Below are 24,276 nucleotides of genomic sequence, written 5' to 3' on the forward strand. Positions count from 1 at the left end.
TGATAGCATTACAAAAACCTCAAGTGCATTTTGGGATTACAGTTTTCGTACATTCTTTTCTGTTTAATATATTTCAATTGCGGATGTTTATATGATGTATTTGGGACCATTTTTCAGGTTAAGGTTTCTGTTTTGTCTTCTTTTTGTGAAAAAGTGTACATCACAAGGTTGGTGGCTCAGTCCAGAAAATGGACCAACCTGCAAACCAGGGACATGTGGAGAAAACGATGAAACATGTGAATGTTCACTGACAATTGAACACAGGCTTACCATGATGACGACAAACCCTCCCTTACTAGTTCTACCTACCAACGGGCGTCTTCGTTTTTATAATACTTCAAGTATAATGCCTGATGAAAAGATGTCAGAGGTTATAACGTGTGATGGATATGGATCTCGCCTTGTTATAGCTATCAATGGAAAGTTTCCTGGTCCTGAAATTGTTGCATACGAAAATCACAAAATGATCATCCATGTTCGAAATTTAATGCACACAGATTCCACTACGATTCATTGGCATGGCATGCATCAAAAAGGAACTCCAGGATCTGACGGTGTTGCCTTTATCAGCCAGAGTCCTATCTTACCTGGACGTACATTTACGTACAAATTTACAGCTCAGCCACATGGAACCAGTTTTTACCATGCACACATCGGCGACCAACGAAGCATGGGATTATATGGAGGACTCATAATATATCCAAGATATAAGTTCTACTCACAGCCTCAAGTCGGATTTACTGTTATAATTCAGGACTGGAATCATGATGATGAACCAGAGGCCTTGTATCAGCGAATGCTTAACGGTGTCTATAATCAAGATAAAAAACCATACATTGAACCTACCAAGTCTATTGATGGCGCTAATTTTAGCAGATTTCATATGCATTCTGGTTTGATTAATGGAAAAGGGCGCTTTTACAGTTATAACAATGCGTTGAACCACAATGGAGCGCCCCTTGAAATGTTTGAAGTAGAACATGGACGGTCATATCGGTTTCGTGTAATCAGTGCAGCCACCTTGTATCCATTTCGAGTTTATGTTCAAGGTCATCACGAACTGAATATCCGTGCGACGGACGGTTTTGAAATAGTTCGTGGCACTGGGAGTGAAAGCAGAGATCTGATAGTGGAATCCTTTATCATTCATCCCGGCGAGAGGTACGACTTTACATTTTTAGCAAATCAGGACCCAGATATTTATCTTCTAGTAGCCGAAAGTATTGAAGACCTTAGAACGAAAAATCCTCCAGAATATCATGCAGCAGAAGCGTTAATTCGGTATAAAGGGAATGCAAAAACCACGAAGGACAGAGATAAAGGACAGGGTCACTGTACATATAATAAGCCATGCATGATATTTAACTGCCCATACCTTTATTATCCAACATCCACTAATCTAAAATGTTTAAAATTTGACCAAGCAAACAGCTACGAATATTCGTCGAAGTTTAAGGAAGTTGTAACTGCCGACGAAACACTTTTCTTTAATTTTGCATTTCCTGGAGAGCCAGGAAACACACCAGGCTCAGTCAATGGACATCAATTTGTATCTCCTACCTATCCAATCCTTACAAACGAAGCGGCACTAACTACGCCCTGTAAAACTAGTGAATGTGGACAGGACAAAATATGTAGCTGCACTTACAACGTTGAATTGTCTTCTGACAGGGTTTATCAGTTTGTCTTAACTAATCTAGGTATTGGGAGAGGGTGGTCACACCCTGTTCATCTACACGGTCATTATTTTTATGTTGTGAAAATGGGATTTGGAACCTATGATGAATCAACAGGGAAATTTTTGCTGTCATCCACTGATATTGAATGTCTAGGTAACAAAAGCTACTGCAATGAGGCTCAATGGGCTAACAGTAGTTGGACAGATAACAATATTCCTGGTCTTCAGTTGGATTATCCTCCTGAGAAAGACACGATTATCGTTCCCACGGGTGGGTATGTTATTATTCGTTTTAAAGCTGACAATCCTGGTGCCTGGTTTTTCCATTGCCACATCGACCTTCACAACACAAATGGAATGGGAATGGTATTTTTAGAATCCAAAGACAAATACAAAGGTATTCTATATTACTAGATTTATACTGAGGTATGCGTATGCAAAGTTAAATTAATGTCAATTCTTTTCATTAAATTTCTTTTTTATATACAGGTTTAAGCAACACTGGGGCTACAAATGAATATGGAATTCTTCGAAAAATTATTCTGATAACAATATTGATGGTAGTTGTTCCGCTGTACTGAACAAAACACGAAAAGATCATTTTGAAAGAAAGCCCAGACGATTTTTCTAGCTGTTCAGAAAACGAAGACGACACTGTGAACAATGATTCCTATAATTGTTACATTTTTAACAAGTTTAACATATGTACTACTCTGCTGTGTGGTTTAATTGCGGCTGTTGTATGTTAAGACCTATGATAAGAATACACCATTTCACTTGTCATAGTGTATGTTGCCGTGTTAAGACTGTTTTGCAGTTTGTTATCAAAAGCTTATAACAAAGTGGTGTGATCTATATGGTATGTCTTGCTTGCGAAATACAGCTAAGAAGTGAATTAGACTTTTTTCAATTTAACAACTAACTGAAATGTTACGTTCTTTAACAAATTTACCTTATGTTTTACTCTGCTGTGTAATTTAAGATCCATTATTGCCGTGTTGATACTTTTTCAGCAATCAATTATCGAAATCTTTTTAGAAAGTGGTGTGATCCATACCTGCGAAAACTGTGTAATCGTAGAAATATTTATAACATTAAAATATCATTGCATAAATAATGCAATAAAAATTATTTAAAATCTGTATTAATAGAATGAAAATGTATCATACATGTAAAACATATTCCAAACGACACACATACCTTTTTGAAAGTATGTTTTATTTTTCAACCCTATAAAATTACCACCAACTAAGCATATATGATTCTACCACATATTCAATAAGCTGATCCTTGTTTATTCACATAGATTTTTTTGAAGAAATAAATTAGCCAAAAATAATTTTCCTTTTTTCTACGGATGATTACAAGCCAAAAATTACATTTAAATTTCCTATGCAAGTAAGACACCTGTTTAGGAACATATTATCTTTGTTCACTTACAGCTACAAGAGCACATGTGTATTTATTTTCTCAGACGCTGAACATTTAGTTAGCACAAAATATTAAGCCCCACAGATTAAAAAAAAACCCAACTAAATATTGATTAGAGTCTATCAAGAACCTAGATGTTAGCGAAGTTGTATTCAACAGTTTATAAGCACATAATGCCAGTAAACATTAAATCAATAATCTCATTCTGGAAAAAAAATACCCAAACGTGGTGTTAGATTTAAATCGGAGTAAGATTTAACAACTAATTATCTCTTTATTTCAATACCACTGACCTTGAAAAAGTCTTTTGTATTTATTGGATAGCACCCTTGAGGTAGGCCCCAGAATGTTGAGCGACTGTTAAAAATATAGGCGGGATATATCACAAATGTTTGTAGTAAAAACAAGAGCGGAATGTTGATTTTTGCCAAATGCACACACTACTTGTTCCTCAAGCATCTTGTTATCAAACCGCAAAGAATTATTCAACAATTTTAAAACTTTTTTTAGATTAACAAAATTGTGTTTTTTTTAAAAAAGTTATTTCTATTTATATGTTTTACTCCTAAGAACTTCGTTCACTAATACATCGTAGTCATCTGTGTTGTTCAGAGGGAACGTTAACATTGAATGATAAATAACAAACACAACGAGAGCACTTATGGGCCCCGGTATAAAGGGGAAAAAATGAAGATTCAAATGAAGCATATTTTTATCGCATTAAATCTATTGATATTCAAACCATAAGAATCAACACGTTTTAGCAATGAATTTAGATTATTTATAGGCATTGAACAATGCTAAATTGTTTAAAATGTATGCAAATTTTAATACTTTGGTAAAGTTAAGCGTGCATGTAAATCAGAAGTATCCATCAATGATTAAATACTACGAAAAAGGCAATCTGATATTTTATGCAAAAAAGACACTGAAAAAGGGTCCATTCTCTATAGCTTAAGTGCACTCGTTCTTTAAAAAAAATTGCGATACGCCGTGAGCAAGTCGGCATTGTTATGTACCAATACTCGATAGACTTTCCATTTAAATCATAGGAATCAGGTCATAACGATTAAAGAAACATAGACACGAATTGAGATCAAAATTCTATTTTTTATGTTTAAAATTGTTAACGTGCATTTTGAATGATTGACAAAAAATTGAATGCGAGAAATCAAGTTACAAATGAGATACATAGAAAAAAAAAACATTGTTATGTAAACAAAGCTCGTCTTATATTTATTTACAAATAATGCAAAGTACAGAAATTACCATTTCTTTGACCAAATGACTCATGGCCAACATGATAAACTGATTCAATATATTCAAAAATAATGTCAACCAAAGAGGCTTAACTTGATTGAAACTCGCACAATATCAGTATCAATGTACATGTACCAATATCACACACATGAAAACAATAACAGGACTCTAGCTTTCTTTCCCTAACAAAGAATTTTTAAATCTGTATCTTGCTTGAAACTCGATATTAAACTTTCAAACTTTGACGAATCATTAAAAACCCATATTTACCATTCTAGATACTTAAAATGGAATTTTAAAAAAATGAAAATTCTGAGCTCAAATCGTGTGTAAGTCCCTTCAATGAAGGATTAATTAATGTGTAGGCAGAGTAAAATTATTATTCTTTCGTTTCATTCGCTTTTTAGTTCACCTGGGCGGAAGACTCAATCAGCCTTTCTGATCAAACTATTCGTTGTCTATATAAAGTTGCCGGCGTCGTGGTTGTCAAAAACTTTTTACATTTTCACAATCATCGTCTTCGCCAGAGCCATTGTACCAATTTCAACCAAACTTCTTACAAATTATCCTCACCGATCGAATAAATCAGGTTTCATGGAATTCTAAATGCGAAAACGAAACTTTAGTTCAGTTAAACATGCGTATAGCGAATGTTTATGATGAATTGACGCTTACAGTAAAATGATAATTATTTATTCCACGAGGGTTTTCAACATATCGTAAAGCTTACGGATGTAAGAAATCAGGTTTATAACGAAGCAAAATCGCCATTCCCTGGCACTTCGTTTTTAGCGTGTTCTACAGGAACATGTTTGTAAAAAAGGGTAATAAAAGAAACCTTAAAAAATAAAATAAAAGAGACAGCAAATTCTCTGAAAATATTAAAAATCAACGATTTTTTTCAAAACCAGTAGCCCTAAAAGCTTTGCCCTCTAAAAAATCTTCTCATATCACTTGTAAAAATCACGTTTCAATCACAGTATTGGATGGTAAAATGTCGACTATAAGAACTAAGGTAAAGAATCTAACTCACAATGATGGGTGGGTAGGTTATCTAACAAAACAGCCGTACCTCATTGTTTTTCCACGACTACTACTGTACACACGTCCTCCCGTCAATCAACGAAATGGGATGACGTCACTTCTGTTACACGTGATTTCCCGTGGGATATTCCTGGATTATCACCCCATACAAAGACCTGTACACTATGATACGGTCATTTTATGATTATCACAAAGAAAGTCAAGTTTATCACAGCAAAATTGAAAACCATTTGATGTTCCCGGCCAGGTATCATATAATGTATACATTTAGAATATTCAGATCAACATTCACACGCACTATTAATTAATTTTTGATATCGACCGTAAAATGTACAGAATTATAAAGGAAGCATCCGGATCTTTAATGAAATATTGGGGGGAAGACTGTACAAACATAAAACAGTCCTTTTAAAAGTGAAACATAATAAAGGTATATCTTGAGTAAACATTTAAAGAAAAATGAGGATTCCTAAATTTCGCCTTCTCACTGACCTGCAATAGATAAAACCAGGGGAAACAATATTATTATTATTCTAAATAAAGAGTATTTAAAATTCGTGTTCAAAAGCTACATTTGTAATGCTACAGATTGTTTGTTTACATGATTTTTTAAACCAAATATATTTGTTTTAAAAATTATTATGTAAATGAATTTTTATATTTCATAATTAATACTAAATACAAGCAAGTAAAAACAGAATCGAAAATGTAGATTGCAAGTAAATTCTAATAATCAAAAACTGTTTTCAAAACCAGAATTATGTCTTTAGAAGTTTACAATTTAAATAATGATTTCGTAAAATTTTGAAACAGTGGGTTTTATTGCCAATAGCCAGTTCTGAGAGATGTCAAAATAGATATTATGTTCTTATTCAGAATTCTTAAATGACCATGAGGTATTCATAATCTTATGACGCAATTACTGTGCGTTTTCATTTTTCACATTGATCTTAAAGAAAAAAAACCCGTTTGTACAACGAATGTATCTAACTGGACAAATTTTGTTTCGTCGGTAGGTAACACTCGATCTTGATCATCACATACCGTATATCTATTTTTTTTGCGTGTCACAAAATTTGCGAAAATAGGGGAAATATGACGCATTTTGAATTTGCGTCTGTCATTACTTTGCGATTTTAAAAGTGTTTTATAGAAAATGATACAGGATATAATTTCTGTGAATTCAATATTTTGCAATTTAAAAGAGAAAATCAGATCATCACGCAAATTACCGGGTACATGTATACGGTAATCAGCGTATAAGTATGTCCTAAGCAGATCATTTTATATTAACAGAACCAAGATTCTCACAAACCGTATCTCTTCAAAAAAGTATGAAACCTGTTCAGAAAACAAAAGAATCCTCCGAGAAAATTAAGTTTATTGGTGTGTGTGGATCGCAGAACATTTAACTTGGATCGCAAACAAAGGATGACAATAATTTCTATGCGATTTTGAGATTAGTTGCACAAGATGACAAACAAAAACAAGACACCAAAGAAAGGAACCCTGAGTGATTGCAACAGCTTGAGGGAAATTACTCAAATGTCAGTGCTAAGTAAGATAAAGGCCAAGATAATCATTCGAAGAATGACTGGTGCTGTTGATGACGTACTGAGGATGGAGAGGCTTGGTTTCAAGAGGCATCGAGGCTGTACTGACCAGACCTTTGCACTCCGCAACATATAGTCCAGAACATGGCACAGAGTGGCAGAGACAACTGTAAGAAAACTTGTGGACTTTGAAAATGCATTTAATAGTGTCCGACATTACAGACTTAATACTGATGTTTTGGCAAGCTCAGGTGTTGCGCATGTTATGTTATCATCAAAATATTTAAAAATCTAAAATATGTTGTTACTCACTCGGTCAAGAGGACGAAACACCCGAGCCTCAACTGTTTCGAGTATGCTTGTCATCCCTACATCTGTGGGCAGTTTATTCCTCTCTTTTTATCGGTTCATAAGAATCAAAGTACTGACGGGAGTTGATTTTATCGAATTATTTATTTTAGAATCAACGATATGTTATTTCTCATGGCAAGAAGTTTCTAATCTGTATTTGAATTATGCACATTTTTAAAATAAGAATTCTCGGACAAGAATTTCGAGAAATCCCATATGAATCAAGTTGTATGATATTTAAAGATAGAACTAATTCCATCAAACTATGTATCAGTATCGAAATATTTTTGGAAAATTTTATTGTTCCATGCAATATTGTACTCTAGTCTCGTTCAACCAGACGCTAGGCTATCGCCGTTCATCTCCGACAAGCACTCTGCTTGTCGCAGATTTACGAAGACAGCCAAGCATCGGGTTAAACAACTATATTGAACTCTGGCGTCGAAATACAAACGACTACAAAAGATATCAAAATTGGTGGTACCATTTAAATTCTGACTATTTTCAAGGTATTTATAAATAAGTGTCCCTGAAAATCAATGTTTCAGCATACATTACATCGAATTTGTGCATTATTTTGAAGAAATAAGTCTTGTCAGTGGTGAAGATTTGTGCTAAGTTCTAAACATTGTTTCACTTCCGGTTTACCAGACATGAACTGTGTAAGAGAGTTGATTAAAATCAAGTCCCAAAAATGAGTGTTTGTGATAGTCGTGCTCGGAAGTTGGTGTTTGATATGTAAGCTGGTGAATATGGCGTGTACGTCGCAGTGTTGGTATGATGCGAGCATTCTTGATGATGGCAACTTGGTCGTTTATTACTGTGTAAGATAACACTAGTTTTTCATACTCCTACGTTGTTACAGTGACTGCCATTGCAGATATGAAACGTATTGTCCACACGTGACCTGTTGCCTGTTACTGACGTAACATGCTTCATCCCCTTACCAAATTGCCTAGTTTACTGCGGAATCATCATTGAACGTGGGAAACAATATACCTGACTTTTGTATGTAACCCTTGCCCACTGATTTACATCACCTAAACGCATATACAAGCATAGGTTTTATTATTTATTAAAAGTTATCCCGAACTTGCTACCATCGAAATTAAGTTCCAGCATACCAGGAAAATGTTGGCTTACCACAAACCCAACGAAAAAAAATGATAACATAATATCTATGTCGGTCTGGAGTGTTTGGGCGTCTGATTCTGGTGTTGCTGAAAGGCGTCATTTGCAAATGGTCTGACTGTAGCGTACGTTCAGGCCTTCTGGCATAACATTGATGTAGAATAGAAAAAAAATTTGGCCAAAGGACCGACCCTTCAGCTTCCCCCGACCCAACATTGGCATAACTAGACATTTACCAGTTAAGAACTAAATCATTTAATTTCGCGGGGGTCATTTTCGTGGATTGTCAATTATTTGCTTATTCGTGGGGATGTAATTTCCTGGATGCGTCGGTTTTTAGTTTCAGTAGGAAAATTAAATCATATCATTAGTTTTTATCGAGGATGTACTTTCGTGGGTGAGGGCTACCCACGAATTCCACACAAATTGAGCCAACACGAATTCTAATGCTTCTACAGTACACCCTGGGTTTTGTTTGAAAGAATACAAGCTTGCAAACCATTTGTTTCCATTTTGATCAAATATCGTGACCATGCCCCTTTAAGAGTAAAAATTTATATGTCATGTACTTGACCTTGTGCAAGAGCTATCCTTAATACATGTACCTTTTCTATGAAATTGCATCCAATTCCATTGACAACTGCTGTCATTCAAAACCACGTGATGTAAAAAAAAATTTCAAGTCTAGATGTCATGAATTCAAAATTTCGGAACATCTTTGACACGCGATCGCGAACAGTAAAAAGGTTCAAACTTTCAGAACTTGCACAAATTCTATTCTTTTATTGAACTGTGTTTGAAAAAATAGAAATGACCAAGATGAGGAAAATGAGCTGTAGTGTCGTAACGGAGTTTTGAGGACGTCACTGTAGTGTTCCCTGTATAAGGCAGCAACTGTGTAAGCATCAGTTTATTGAACAGAGTAGTCACTGTATTAGGGGTATCTTAGGCCACCACCGCTCGATTTAAAGACCGAGCTTTGTTTGAAATGACTCGTTCTGAATCCTGGTCCTTGCTGTGTTTGGCTTTGATTTCGGTATCGTGCCAACTCGATCAAGAGGAGAGAGGGAAATAAATTAATAAAAATTTCATAAATTCATCTTTATCTGATGAACAGCAATCGAATCATCAATTGTCAATTAATAAATCATTTTCACATTTTTAAAAGTCTAATGGGTGCATAAAATTACCACATTATAATAAAATCACCTCGTTATAATATATCGTCGGAAGCCATAAATTCGTGATGGTCTAAGAGCCGTGTCCCTATATATCGCTAGATTAAGGACGTTGGACCCTGCGATCAAAAGTCTTTATGTTTTTTCTACAGTACTTTTTAACATCTACACACATGGCTTAACCAAAATTCAAAACAAAATTCCGGGATCTATATGCTCCTTTCGGTGCTACGGTGTATTTAAAAACTATATACGTTTGGGTTTTGTTTTCTCTTTTTAGCAGATACATTGTAGCTGGGTAAATGGTCCGATGATGGTGACCTGGATAGCAGATCCCTTTGGGTTACTGCATACGTCACAGTGGTCGAGAGGGCGTGATTGTCACCTTCAGTTTAACCATCGATCTGCTCTTAGTATGTAGTGAGTTTGTTGTGGTTGATGTTGATGTATATAGATATATTATGTGGACTTATAGGACATTTGAGTAAAAAAAATCAAAATTATGTAATACAAATATATTATCAAATTCGTGATGAATTGTGTCCGTAGCATGATTGCGGTCAACCCAGCGTGCTACGTTTTCCAGCAGGGACGGCATAAAATGATGTAGGGGGTATGCCATGTTGTCGGATACCCCATTGTTGTAAAACCACTGTGGACAGTACCTGCCAACTTAATAAATCTGTTCAAAAATACGTGTGTTGTTGAAAATAATTATACTTATATAAGGTCTTTGATAACAATATTTATATTTAAGTTACGCGTTATATCGCGATAGCTTCGCGAAAGTAACGAGTTATATCGCGATAATGACGCGTTTATTCGAAAACTTTCGCGTTTTTTCGCAAACCTTTCGCATTAATTCGCAAAACTATTGCGTTCATTTGCAAACATTTCGCGTTTATTTGAGAAAGTTACGCGTTTTATTCGCGAAAGTTTTGCGTTTATTCGCGAAAAAAATATTTTTTTTACCTACGAAAATGAGCTCGATTGGCTTTCGTATAAATGCACTGTATTTACTCGTACATAAAATTGCAGTTGACACTTTGTTTACGCAAATAACAAAATCTGAAATGTGAACTAAAAATAAATACTACTTTTTGACCTTATCACCGCTTTTAGATAGAAAGTTTTTTCTTCACTATATTCAATCAATGCTTACTATATATAGGTAAGTCAGAATCAAAGCAATTTCAATAGAATCAGAAAATCAATACATAAAAAGCATATATTATAACACTTCAGGTAATTCAGAATCAATGCCATCAGCTTTAAATTCACTCACAGTTTTATAATTTAATCAGAAGCAGCAACTGTCACACATGTAATAGAGAAACCTGACCATGGATACTGTAGGCCTAAACTACAGAGTAAAGAACAGGACGACAAAGTAACAATTTCTGAAATGATGGAGAGGTTCAGTGTTAATGTGTCTTAAAGTATATGTAACTCGGTTGAACAGGTTAGCAGATTTGGTAAAATCGTATTATTTACCAAGGAAACAGGTGAACTCTGTAAGAGGAATTGGTTTAAGGACATAGCTATTGAGATGAGTGAGAAGTGCCCTGAACTTTTCCAAGTGCTGTTTTCTGCCATAGGTAGGTTATTATCTTTGGATGTCATGGGGAAAAACATTCATTTCATGTTTCTTTTTCTTTTGAAATATGTTTTAGCAGTATTTTAGTCATTGTTTCAATAACAATTAATAAAGGTGATAAGATCTCCATGGAGTCAAAACTTGCCACAATCTCAACAATTTATGGCATGATACTCCACTGTCACAATGTGAAGGCCTGTGCTGTGCAACGCATTTTTACAGCCTTGTGCATAAGATACCATGCAGATAATAAGGTATTTATTTGTTCATATGCATTAGTTCATATTATGGCTTATTCAGCTGCTATTTAGCCGGCTGTTATTTAGCAAGTTATGCATGTTGCAATACTTGGCTGTCCAGTATAAATCCATATATGGTTTATTTTAGTTTTGAAATTCTTAAAATTTTAAGTAATTATTGAGAATGCCTCCAAGATTGGGGTTCAAATAAGGAGATAAATTGACATCTATAACTCTCTGTTTGCATTTAATCTCTATTAATAATGAAATTTTTAAAATGTATATACCGGTAATTATATATATAGGAAATGATTAACCACACAATGAAAATGGATTGATCAGGCAGCTGTTGTATTTTGTTATTACTAACCTTGTTCATTCATATATATTGTTATGATAACCACCTAGATATACTCCCTGAACCAGTTTGTAAAAGGCAAGGGATTCTGATGGGAAATATGATTATGAGACCATGGTTAGCACTCACCTTGATTAAACCTTACTTCATTTCAAGTATATTATCTGAAAATAACAATGTGATTAGAAAGTTACCATTAAAATTAATTAAATCTTCAATCATTTGTGAGGGAGAGGGGGGAAGTGTGAATGTCAGGGAGCATATGTGTAACTTATTTTGTTATGCTATTTTCAATTTTCATTAGTTCGTTCCTTTATACCTTTGATTTTATGAAAACTGAGATGGTTTGAAGACTACCACTGTGATGGTCTATATAGCTGTAAGTATTTCAGGAAATATGTTCTTTTATAGCACCCATGTTCAGTTATCATGAGCCCATTATAATATCGAAAGACACATGTTAATTTCTAAATAAGGATAAAATTGATAATGAATATAATATTATAATATATGTATGTGAATATCATTTATTGACCAATTTCACATATTGGTACATGTAACAAATAACTAGATGAAAAGTTACCATCCCATTTATAAAAAAAACTAGTCTTTTAATTTCACTTGAAATATTTTTTTAAGACATATAATTTTTTTATTCAAAACTTTCAGCTTTTAGAAAGACTTAACAAGGTACACTTTACCTTATCACATGAGACAAAGAGGAATTTATTAAAAGACTTTGCAGAATTCTCTGATTTTCGAATCATTGAGAAGGTTTCTGAAGGAAATGATGGAAAAATCAATGGTGATAATCTTGATATCTACGTCACTACAAATGATATCCGAATGGATAATAAAAATAGGGACTATCACTTTTTTGCATCAGATTTTGTCTTTGACCGGATTAAAAATGCGATTTGTAACGAACGCACCAATCCTAAAAAAAAATCTGTTTTTGTTTTTCAACAAATTAGTCAAGAAAATATTTATTTTCGGAGGAGTGAAACGAGGGAGAAAATAAGTATTGTTCTTCTTTGACATAACAGTGCATAAAATAATCTATTTTAGGCTCACGAAGATTTTGTTCTGACAGTTGGAAATGCCTACCTCTTATCATTTATCATGAACAAATTTGGTATGGAGACATTGGATGCAGAACCTCAACATCCCCTTCTGAAGAATAGAAATATTAAGTTCATGCACAACAAGTATAAGGAGGAAGTTTTCCACACTATCATGGGTGAAATAGTTGAGGACCTCATCTGTACATTTCCAAAACTGGTAAATACCAGTATAGTATTCATACTTTTGTCACAGTCGGCAAACATTGGGGTGCCTTAGAATTAAAACGATACTACATTTACCATATCTAGTCTTAATTAATAATAGTTCGACTATAAATAATGTCACTGAGATCATTTCTTGATACCATATTTCAGTAAGGTATATAGATAAAGTGACACATATAGGTATCATACAAAGTTTAATTGACAGGTTAAATAAAATGTTAGCAAATGTTATAGAATGACTCATATTTAAACACATTTAATGTCTCCTTTCAGGAGCCCACGGTATCACTGAATGTAGAAATCTTCAATTCACAATTTACCGTGAATAGTACTGTTGGAGAAGGGAAAATGCTCAAGTTTGAGTTAGTCATCAACAATCAAAAGGTTCTTTTCAATGTTTCCTTGGAGGATGCACAGGAAGGAGTTAATATTGAATTAAACATGTTGAATCGAAGGATTCCAGTCAGAATTTCGATCAATGAAAAGGACAGAGATGATTTACAAAGTTATGTTTTTCAATTTCTTCAATGGTACTTCGTTATTTTGACATTTAAGGATGCAATCAAGGAGGGAGACTCAGATAGAACAAATATAACATTAAAGTTTTGCATCCCAATATTTTTCAGCCGATCAATCGTATCAAAGTACATGTATCTTGAAGATTGTGTTGACTATATCCTAAAAACTGAAGTTCTGCTCACAGAAAAACTAGCTATGAAAGTCAGGTATGGCTCGTTTGTGAATTTGACTGGTCATACAGGAGAAAACAAGGCTGCAGATCTTCAAAAAGAGAACGAAGTTCTTGTCCTTAAAGAACTGATACGTGGACTGGGGTCCAACAAAACAGAAAAAGCCATTGACACCATCACAAAAGCAGCACCTGTTATCCAGGATATTGTTGATAACTTTGATAAAATGTCCAATATTTCTCACAGAAATACACATCACAGAAAACGCTCATCAGAAGGAGATATTAAGTGTATTCTAAAAGTTATTGTTCCGTTAAAGATCTGGAATTACACAGAAGGGCGGACACTAGAAAGTTTTAAGAAAATTAAGAAATCTCCGTTTGATTTTGAAAGATGTCAGTTTAAAGAAGCGATAAACAGAAAAATTCAAAGACTTAGGCGAGGAATATCTGTTCCAGAAAGCAGTGATGAGGAATCGTACCAAGAGTAGAGCTGTCTAGTAAGTAAGCATTTTACATGTATCAATTTTAATGGGAAATTTATTCACAAAACTAATTGGACTACATGTACTTTACAATAGAAATTCAAGTTCTACATGTATACCTTACAGTTTGAACAGCAGTTTTCTCTCTCACCAGAAAAAATAAATTTGTCAAAACCAAAGTAGTTAACCAACATAAGTCTTAAACATTTTTGTTCAGTACAATTCATTCTTATCTCATCTGTCATTCCCTTTCGGTTTTTGGCAATGTCATTTTTATTGAAAAACATTACAGCTGTAGAAGGTTGTTGTCCATTACGTCCGGCACGTCCTATTTCTTGCAAATATTTCTCTAGATTTGTTGGCGGTCTGCAATGAATGATACGTTCGACACTTGGTGCATTCAATCCCATGCCTAGAGCAACTGTCGCCAGAATTAACCTAAGCTTTGAGTTGGTTTTGGTCAGTTCTTGAATTATGATTTGTTTCATTGACTCGGATAATCTTTATGAAACTGTCCAAGGATCCTATTTTTGAGGGATTTTTTCACCATCATAAGCATTATCCTGAAGCTCATGCAAGAGAAATTGAAAAAAATACCCCATTGCTTCTAGATTTTCAATGTACATGATGGTTACTGGGAATGCATGCAATTTTTCCTTCAGTTCTAGTGCAATTGGGTGGATCAAATCATCATATTTCTCAATTTTTTTTATATTAGGTAGTCTGTTTCTAATTTCCAAGAAAATGTTTGGTCTGTCCACATTTTCAGCAACCACAACTGGTGCCTTCAAATTCATTACCTTGGAAAGAGTTTCAGTGGCACTCACAGCTGCTGTTGCTGTTAGGAGTAAATGCATTGCATCCTCGAACACACAGACCACTTCACCAAGGTTCTTAAATGCAGGGCGAAAATGATCTCCCCTGAAATAGGAAATTAAACCAAAAATAAAACAAAATTTAGCATAAAATAATGGTTTGTTAAATCATTTGCAAATAGTGTTATGCAGCTATAGCAGAGGAATTATTTATAAAAATAACAGTATGAAAAATTAGTTTTTTGAAACAAAGTGGATATCAATCAATGATCATTATATACATGTATTATCATTTTATCTTTAATAAACATATACATGAAATACATGGCTACGTGGGGCCACTAGGCTGTTTGCCCTCTTTGCACCAGCTCTTAATTAAAACTGCCTAGGGAGGGAATCGAACCCTCTTACGTAGCCATTATGTTTTAGATTATCTCCATTATTTACAACCACTACCCATCTGAACGCATGTCTTACCTGATTGTCCTTATGCATATACATTAGTAAGTCTCAACTAGACACGAGTCCTTGAAAGTTTTCCAACAACATAGTTTTTTTCTTTACCATGTTTACTGTATAAATGTTGTAGCCCTGCAAATCAAAGAAGTCTGGGGGTTTCAAGCTCCCACCCCTTTAGATCTGGACATGATGACATCTCAAATAAATACTATATATTTGTGATAGTGGGTTGTCCCAAAGAAATAAACAAGTCCACTTTAAGGGTTCTTCATTTATTTGGATACATGGATAGGATTAAACCCTGTTTATGGAACAAGGTTTCACAATCCTGATTACTAGCTCTGATAATGGTACTCTCTTACTAATATAACTGACTGCTTCAAATATGTTGATGAAATAAATAAATAAGTTAAATCGTCTCTTGAAGAAATCAGGTCTTACTCCTAAGAATCCTAGCCTTGGTCTGTCACAAAGGCTACTCAGTTAGAGCGGGAAAACTTATAAAAACATACTATTGGCTAAGTTAACCACCTGATCCTGTCCACATGTATGTAAGTGACCATACAGGTGAAATGACTTAGGGCTATAAAATATTAGAAGCCACTAGTATAGGTAATTGAGTAATGATTACTTGATAGATGCATAAAAGACAGGGAGTTATAGGGATAGTAGTCTGTTTCTAAATATGTACATGTAAAATATGGAATGTAGGATGATGATGATAATGTTGATGATGAAAAATGAATAATATGCATGACTTTAATTATCATAAAATGCACCCTATTACATATTCCTTATCTTACCATTCAGAAACCATGTGGACTTCATCAACAACAATAGCTCCAACAATATCCTGGTACAATTTGGATCGCAGCAGTCTGGAAAACTTAGTTTTAATGAAAGCTTCTGGATGAGAATATATTAAGATGAATACTCCATTTGCCAGTTGTACGAATGGAACATCAGATTCCAGACATTCTGAACTAGTGAAATCAATTTCCTCTTCATCATCAATACTTTCTTCATATGTAATACCATGTGTACCTTGAAAGAGGGACATATATACTTACTAATTTATATATTGTTATATTTGTCTCTAATGAAATGAAATCGGTATATAAATAACAGAATGATCAATCATTTGACAATGTTAAAATATCTTGTTAGGGCTTGTCCACAGATTATTCCAACTTCATACAGGAAGGTTAACATTACATCTCTAAACTAACCATTACAGCATTTAACAAAAGGTACCTTAATCTTAACCAACTTTATTTTTCATTAATATCCTCTAATAAATATCATAAAACCGTGATCTGTTACAATAATACATGTAATAGCCGTTAGGTATTTACACCCGTTATAAATAGTCAAAGTAAACAGAGTGCACGTAGTAATATATAATATTTAAAATTCAAAATAAAATATTCAAATACCTGTTATATTCAAATAGCAGGCTTTAACACCCCCTTTCCTTAAGCTCATCACTTGATCAATCATCAAAGAATTCAAAGGTGAAACGACCAACACACACATAGGTTTATCGCGTTGCAGTTTTCGCTGAGTGAACCAAGGCAGTAACTGAAAAATTATGCTTTTACCGTATCCTGTAGGTAATATAGAAATACAGTCGTTTCCGTCATATAGTGTTTTCAATGTCTGTAGCTGTTTTTCTTTGAGAATTATGTGTTTTTCTTGAAATAGAGGACAGTTTTTTAATGCAAACTCGATACATTCATCAAATGACGCCATTTTGAGAACTAATTTTTGTAATCGGCACTGTTTCCATGTGAGTGATTAAACGGCCGCATTACAAATGTAAGGTGTAACTACATATCAAATCACATCATACATCCGAGGTTTGATGTAGGATACCGGAATCGGCCGAGGTGCGCCGAATGAGATCTAAATCCAAAAGATTTGAACTGCTTACTTTCACTTTGGTTTCAAAGAAGTGAAGCGGAAGATTGATAACTCTTACTCAGAAATTTCGATTGATAACTCGTATACAAAATTGATTATGACATTGATTTAATGAAATAATAATTTGTAATAGTATTAATGGTTTGGAAAGGCACATGCATTTTTTATTTGTTATTTTACAGAAGTGTGCAATCTATGATAAATATTTTTTAGTTTTGAACGAATTTTGTTATGCCCCCCCCCCCTCCTTTACAATGGTGTAATTTTATCTAAGTTTTTGCATAAAAATTTGACCAATTAATATGACATTGCATTTGTTTTAATCTTTTACAATGATGCATATTTGTGCAAAGGTTGAGGAAATTCTATTGGAAGGTTTTTTATTAACTTACTAGAAAATTGAAATGGAGTGCACACACACACATACGAACACACACACGCACGGTAGCGATGCTATATCCCCTTCGCAACAAGTTGCGCGAGGGGATAACAATAACGATGTATGAGCCTACTATACGACATACAGTCAGTGCACCTCTAAAGTTCACGGCAGTACACTCTCAATCAAAAATAATCGAGTGACGTCACAAAGGTTTACACATTGATTACCGTCTTCCTTGGAAGACGGTATAAAGAGTTGAAATAATTTACAGTCTTCGGGTTGTGCACTTCCTTTCCTTTGTGATTGGTTGAAAACACATGATGTGAAAATTTATATTTATTTCATTGGTTGAAATACTGTTCGGCGCAAGGGAGATAATTTTCTGATGATCTTTTTCACATACGACTTAACAAATTTCGTAGATTTCAAATCTTAAAAAATGAGAAAACGAAAAAGCACAAATTGCTATGAATATGAAATTCAGCCTTTGGTTTTCAGGTCCAACTAGTTGAAAGTAACATTCTACAATATCTATTGAATTATTATGTCTCCCCTTTCAAAGGGGAGACATATTGTTTTTGTCGACTTTCTTATTCTTCTTATTCTTCTTATTCTTCTTCTTCTTATTCTTCTTCATCCAAATTTGTCCAAGCCGTAACTTAAATACCCTTTGACATTAAGACTTCAATCTTGGAACATAGGTAGATGGTATTGAGAAGGAGTGCACGCCACCAAAAGTTTTGACCTTGACCTATTTTGTTCTTCAAGGTCAAGCTTTTTATAAAAAATATTGTCTGGACCATAACACAAGACTCCTTTAACATACAGACTTTAAACTTGTATCATAGATAGATGGTATATAACCTAGTTGAACCTTACCAAAATTTTTGTCCTTGACCTATTTTTTTTATTTCAAGGTCATATTAGAAAAAACTTCATTGTTCAACTCCTGAATATACTTTGACAGAAGGACTTCAAACTTTGAACAAAGAACAATAATAATACACTTAGGTGTACTATTGAATAATATTTGACCTTGACCTTGTTTTACTCAAGGTCAAATTAAGAAAAAAATAATAGAATTTTGTCTGGGTCATAACTTTAGTACCCTTTGACATTTAGACTTCAAACTTAGAACATAGGTAGATGGTATTGAGAAGGATTGCACACTACCAAAAGTTTTGACCTTGACCTATTTTGTTCTTCAAGGTCAAGCTTTTTATAAAAAATATTGTCTGGACCATAACACAAGACTCCTTTAACATACAGACTTTAAACTTGTATCATAGATAGATGGTATATAACCTAGTTGAACCTTACCAAAATTTTTGTCCTTGACCTATTTTTTTTATTTCAAGGTCATATTAGAAAAAACTTCATTGTTCAACTCCTGAATTTACTTTGACAGAAGGACTTCAAACTTTGAACAAAGAACAATAATAATACACTTAGGTGTACTATTGAATAATATTTGACCTTGACCTTGTTTTACTCAAGGTCAAATTAAGAAAAAAATAATAGAATTTTGTCTGGGTCATAACTTTAGTACCCTTTGACATTTAGACTTCAAACTTAGAACATAGGTAGATGGTATTGAGAAGGATTGCACACTACCAAAAGTTTTGACCTTGACCTATTTTGTTCTTCAAGGTCAAGCTTTTTATAAAAAATATTGTCTGGACCATAACACAAGACTCCTTTAACATACAGACTTTAAACTTGTATCATGGATAGATGGTATATAACCTAGTTGAACCTTACCAAAATTTTTGACCTTGACTTAGAATTTTTATTTCAAGGTCATATTAGGAAAAACTTCATTGTTCAACTCCTGAATATACTTTGACAGAAGGACTTCAAACTTTGAACAAAGAACAATAATAATACACTTAGGTGTACTATTGAATAATATTTGACCTTGACCTTGTTTTACTCAAGGTCAAATTAAGAAAAAAGAAAAAAATAATAGAATTTTGTCTGGGTCATAACTTTAATACCCTTTGACATTTAGACTTCAAACTTGGAACATTGGTAGATGGTATTGAGAAGGAGTGCACGCCACCAAAAGTTTTGACCTTGACCTATTTTGTTCTTCAAGGTCAAGCTTTTCATAAAAAATATTGTCCGGACCATAACACAAGACTCCTTTAACATACAGACTTTTAACTTGTATCATGGATAGATGGTATATAACCTAGTTGAACCTTACCAAAATTTTTGACCTTGACCTATTTTTTTTATTTCAAGGTCAAATAAGAAAAAACTTCATTGTTCAACTCCTGAATATACTTTGACAGAAGGACTTCAAACTTTAAACAAAGAACAATAATAATACACTTAGGTGTACTATTGATTTATATATGACCTTGACCATGTTTTACTCAAGGTCAAATTAAGAAAAAGATGGGTCTGGGTAACATTATTCTTTTTCAATTGTTAAAATTGTCCCATATTACAATCCTTTGGGAGAAGGGGAGACATGTGTTTTTTGTAAAAAAAACAATACCCACTAGTTTGTTTTTCTTTTAGCATTGTTTATTCAAATATTTATACCAAAATGTAAAAAAAATAAATTGATGCGGTATGCCTAATATCGGTAAAGTTATTTGCACCTTAGATAGATAAATGCAGTGGTATAACTTTGATTTTATCAAAATAATGCGAGTCTACGACCCTACCTAAGATCTCTTTCACCCTATAGTCGATCTCAACTTACAAGCTCGGGTACACAGTTCTCAATTTTAGACACGCAGGCTTAAACGACACACGACACAAAAATGTGGCTTGGGGTAAAATGCTGACGATGGACCCTCCATTTTGGAGGGTCCAGGGTGGAGGGGGTGGAGATTGGTGTGTCAATCTTAATTAAGAGTCCGTTTGATCTGTCATTCCAATTATGTTATTAGAAACAGAATGGACCAAAACATTGTTTTATTTATATGACTTTTAAACACAGGCACATAAAACTCTCCTCCCCTAATTCAAATTTGCTCATTATATACAATGAATATCATGGGGAAAAATGGAGTTTATATCTGTGTAATTGTTGAAATTAATAATGACAGTCAATGGATAATGTTCTTTTAGATCTATTAATTTATTAACATTTGTTACTCCAGGAAAAAAAAAATCTCTCAACATTGAGGTGAGTTAACTTCCTGTTCCCAGTTTCACTGGACTCAGAATAATTGTTACACAAACATAGATTAATTTATGTATCCTGATAAAGTTCATTTGAAGTTGCCAAAATCATTTAATGTTAGGACCCCCCCCCCCTTTTTTTATTTTTAAAACTTCTAATAAACAACCCATATGTTTTGGCTATTAGATGCATGATGAAATTGGAATGACAGATCAAACGGACTCTGAATTTAGATTGACACACCAAGCTCCACCCCCTCCACTTTGGACCCTCCAAAGTGGAGGGTCCATCGTCAGCATTTTACCCCAAGCCCAAAAATGTTTGGATAAATCCACTCGCCAAGCTATGTAGAGGAAGGCGACATTTATATAGAAAAAAAGAATTAAACTATCCTTGAAAACTAATTGCTGTTTAGGGTTTGTTCTAAAGACGGTAAGCTTTTATAAAAAAGCTCAACTTGTCCGATAGATTTTTTCGGCGTCAGTAAATTTTGACCCACAATTCATAGTACCAATGGTTTCCAACCTCACGTTCTCGCGAGAATCAAAGTATAACTTTTGAGAAGCATATATGTGTAATTGTAAGAAAATCATGCTTTTTTAAGTAAATAAAACGGTATACTTCGCGTACTTTTATTTCTCAGGGGAGTTTTAAAGAGTCAGGCGACACTTAACCAACGTCAGCTTTGACGTCACAATAAGCACTGATAAGGGGAAATTACTCTAATTGAAGTTATTGTAAATCTGCGGAAATGACTAAAATCCTCTCAAAATCTTGCAAAGGCTAAGCTAAAGAACAGCTGAAGAATAAGGACATTTCTTCAGATACAGGAAACAGTTGTAAATTGCACTCATTTGGATGAATGCTCACATTTATTTTATTCACTATAAGTACGGTAATTTCCTGGAACGTACACGTAGCATCGCCTTTTTTAAAAAGAGAGTGGGTGGGTGGATGGATGGCAGCCTCATCATCCAAAAAATCTTAGCAAGGAAAAAGAAAAAAATCCTTCAGCTCTTTAGCAGTTCAATGGTTTCTATATTTTCACTTCCATTTATTACAAGCGGGGGGTGGGGGGGGGGGGGGCACCATGTTCTTTTAATATGATAAGCAAATATTTTTAAGTGTAAATAAAAAAAATAATAATCAAACATTAATTTTTTTTTAAAGTGATGGGGGCAAATCCATGTTAAGTCGATTTTCTATGTGTGAATTGGAAAAAAAATAAAATATCATTTTTTTAACATGGGGGGAGGGGGGAGCTCTATGATGAATCAAGTTTTATATGTAAGTTTAAGAAAAACTGTCTTCTGCAACAAAAGGGGGGATGAACTGACGTTACAACCTCTTTAAGAGAGGAGATACATGTACAGTGCAATGAATATTTATATATTAAAATCTTTATTATTCAACAACATTGTATCTGAGATTAAAGTAGTCCGAGTATCGCACTACGTCATAATACGGATTTTACAATATTGGTTCGACTTTTACAAAGCGTTTTAGATACCCGGTATTGATTTTGCTCTACATCGCTGTTGTAAACAATGGCGATAATAAGCAATTAGAACGGTAATATATGTATTCTATGAGAGATAGAAATGATTAATGTTGAGAAACTCGATTCTGTTAAAGTAAAATGAAAAACGAAGTTTCTAATAAACCAGGATCTCAGGTATGCTTATATCTTCTTTGTTTTGATGCCCCCCCCCCCCCCCGAAATTTTATTTTTCTTTTACTAAATTTACTAAAACCGGTTTAAATTTAGAGACAGAAGCTATTTCGAAATTAATCAATCGTCAATTAATTAATGTTTAAATGATATCTAACATTGTTGACAGATCTAGACAGAAAACTGTAGCAAAATGTGATTTTTACGGATTTTTTCGTTAGGGTTTAGAGCTTATAGCGTGAAAAGTAATCCCGTCCACATATAATTAATTTTACCAAATCTTTTTTCTAAGATGTCAATCTATAGAATAAACACCATGAATTTAAGTTTGAGTCCATAAAATAGTAAAAAAAAATTACCAAACGCGATACTAGCATTGCATTTTTTGTATTCTATTTTGATACATCAGGTCCATAAAGCGTACTTACTTACAAAAATTTGCGCAAAATTATTGATGAGATATGGCTTAAATAAATATTCATACTCTACTTTGTATGTTCAGTTGTAAATTTCCCAAAATTGGTAATTATTTTTAGGAAAAACAGACGTCTGGCAAATTTCATAATTGTCAATAATCTTCGCGAGGGGGTACACCCGTCTGAGAGGTGATAACAAACAAACTAGCATGTAAACATGCATATTTTCTTTTGTATATGTATTGCTAGAATGTATATTTATCATTTAAAGCTAAGCTTTTAATGATTGAGCCCATTTAGTGCCGAGTATAGGACTACCTTAAACTACTGTTCTACTTATAAATAAATAAATTATAACAAATCTTATAAACTATGAATAATGAAAATTTACTGAAAAAAAAGTTTGTTTTATTTTTTTGCATTCAAATTTTACGTTGTTAATTTTATTTTTATTATGCCCCCCATCTAAGAAGGGAGGGCATATTGCTTTGCTGCTGTCTGTCGGTCGGTCTGTCGGTCGGTCCACCAACAGTTTCCGTTCATTTTCTTCGCAGAGGATTAACATATTGAAATGAAATTTGGTATACAGGTTTATCATGATAATATCTAAGTCAAGTTTGATGTTGGGTACGATCGAGCAATATTTGACAGAGTTATGGCTCTTGGACGTAGAAAAATTCTAGTTTTTTGCAGTTTCTGCTCATTTTCTTCGCAGAGGATTAACATATTGAAATGAAATTTGTTATACAGGTTTATCATGATAATATCTGGGTCAAGTCTGATTTTGGGTATGATAGAGCAATTTTCGACAGAGTTATGGTCCTTGGACTTAGAAAAATTCAAGTTATTTGAAGTTAACGTTCATTTTCTTTGTGGATGTTTCCATAGGAGGGGGGCATAAGTGTTTCACAAACATCTCTTGTTGCGTGGACCCTGAGGTCCACGCAGAAAATATATAAGCGAGGTTAAACCGGATGCTTTGGGGAAAATTCAGTCTGCGCATGAGCTAGCCATGTTCCTGTACGTAATGGGTAGCTCAGGGAACCAGGCTAGCACAGGTTTATCTGAATCGGGATCGGGATTCCATGCCATATGCTGATAGGACACAGACCACAATTATTTTTCCCTCTTATTCCTTTTTACAAAAATAAATCATATAAAAAATTCCACCGGCTCAAATGAGTT

At 33.9% G+C, this 24,276-nt stretch overlaps 1 protein-coding gene and 2 pseudogenes across 1 annotated transcript; 2 read left to right on the forward strand and 1 right to left on the reverse strand.

The window, feature by feature from the left end:
• The first annotated feature begins 371 nt into the window (after window positions 1-371).
• LOC128175065 (uncharacterized) lies at window positions 372-2,968 on the forward strand (annotated as a pseudogene).
• A 9,094-nt stretch (window positions 2,969-12,062) lies between these two features.
• LOC128176903 (uncharacterized) lies at window positions 12,063-16,486 on the forward strand. The gene is made up of 5 exons (XM_052843426.1): window positions 12,063-12,199; window positions 12,490-12,732; window positions 12,889-13,101; window positions 13,383-14,297; window positions 16,367-16,486. The coding sequence occupies exons 1-4, from the start codon at window positions 12,185-12,187 to the stop codon at window positions 14,286-14,288; spliced, it is 1,377 nt and encodes a 458-aa protein (XP_052699386.1). The 5' UTR covers window positions 12,063-12,184; the 3' UTR covers window positions 14,289-14,297; window positions 16,367-16,486.
• LOC128175888 (uncharacterized) lies at window positions 14,320-17,392 on the reverse strand (annotated as a pseudogene).
• Window positions 17,393-24,276: the final 6,884 nt, after the last annotated feature.

This window comes from Crassostrea angulata, chromosome 3, assembly GCF_025612915.1.
Source record: "Crassostrea angulata isolate pt1a10 chromosome 3, ASM2561291v2, whole genome shotgun sequence".
NCBI classification, from domain to species: domain Eukaryota; kingdom Metazoa; phylum Mollusca; class Bivalvia; order Ostreida; family Ostreidae; genus Magallana; species Magallana angulata.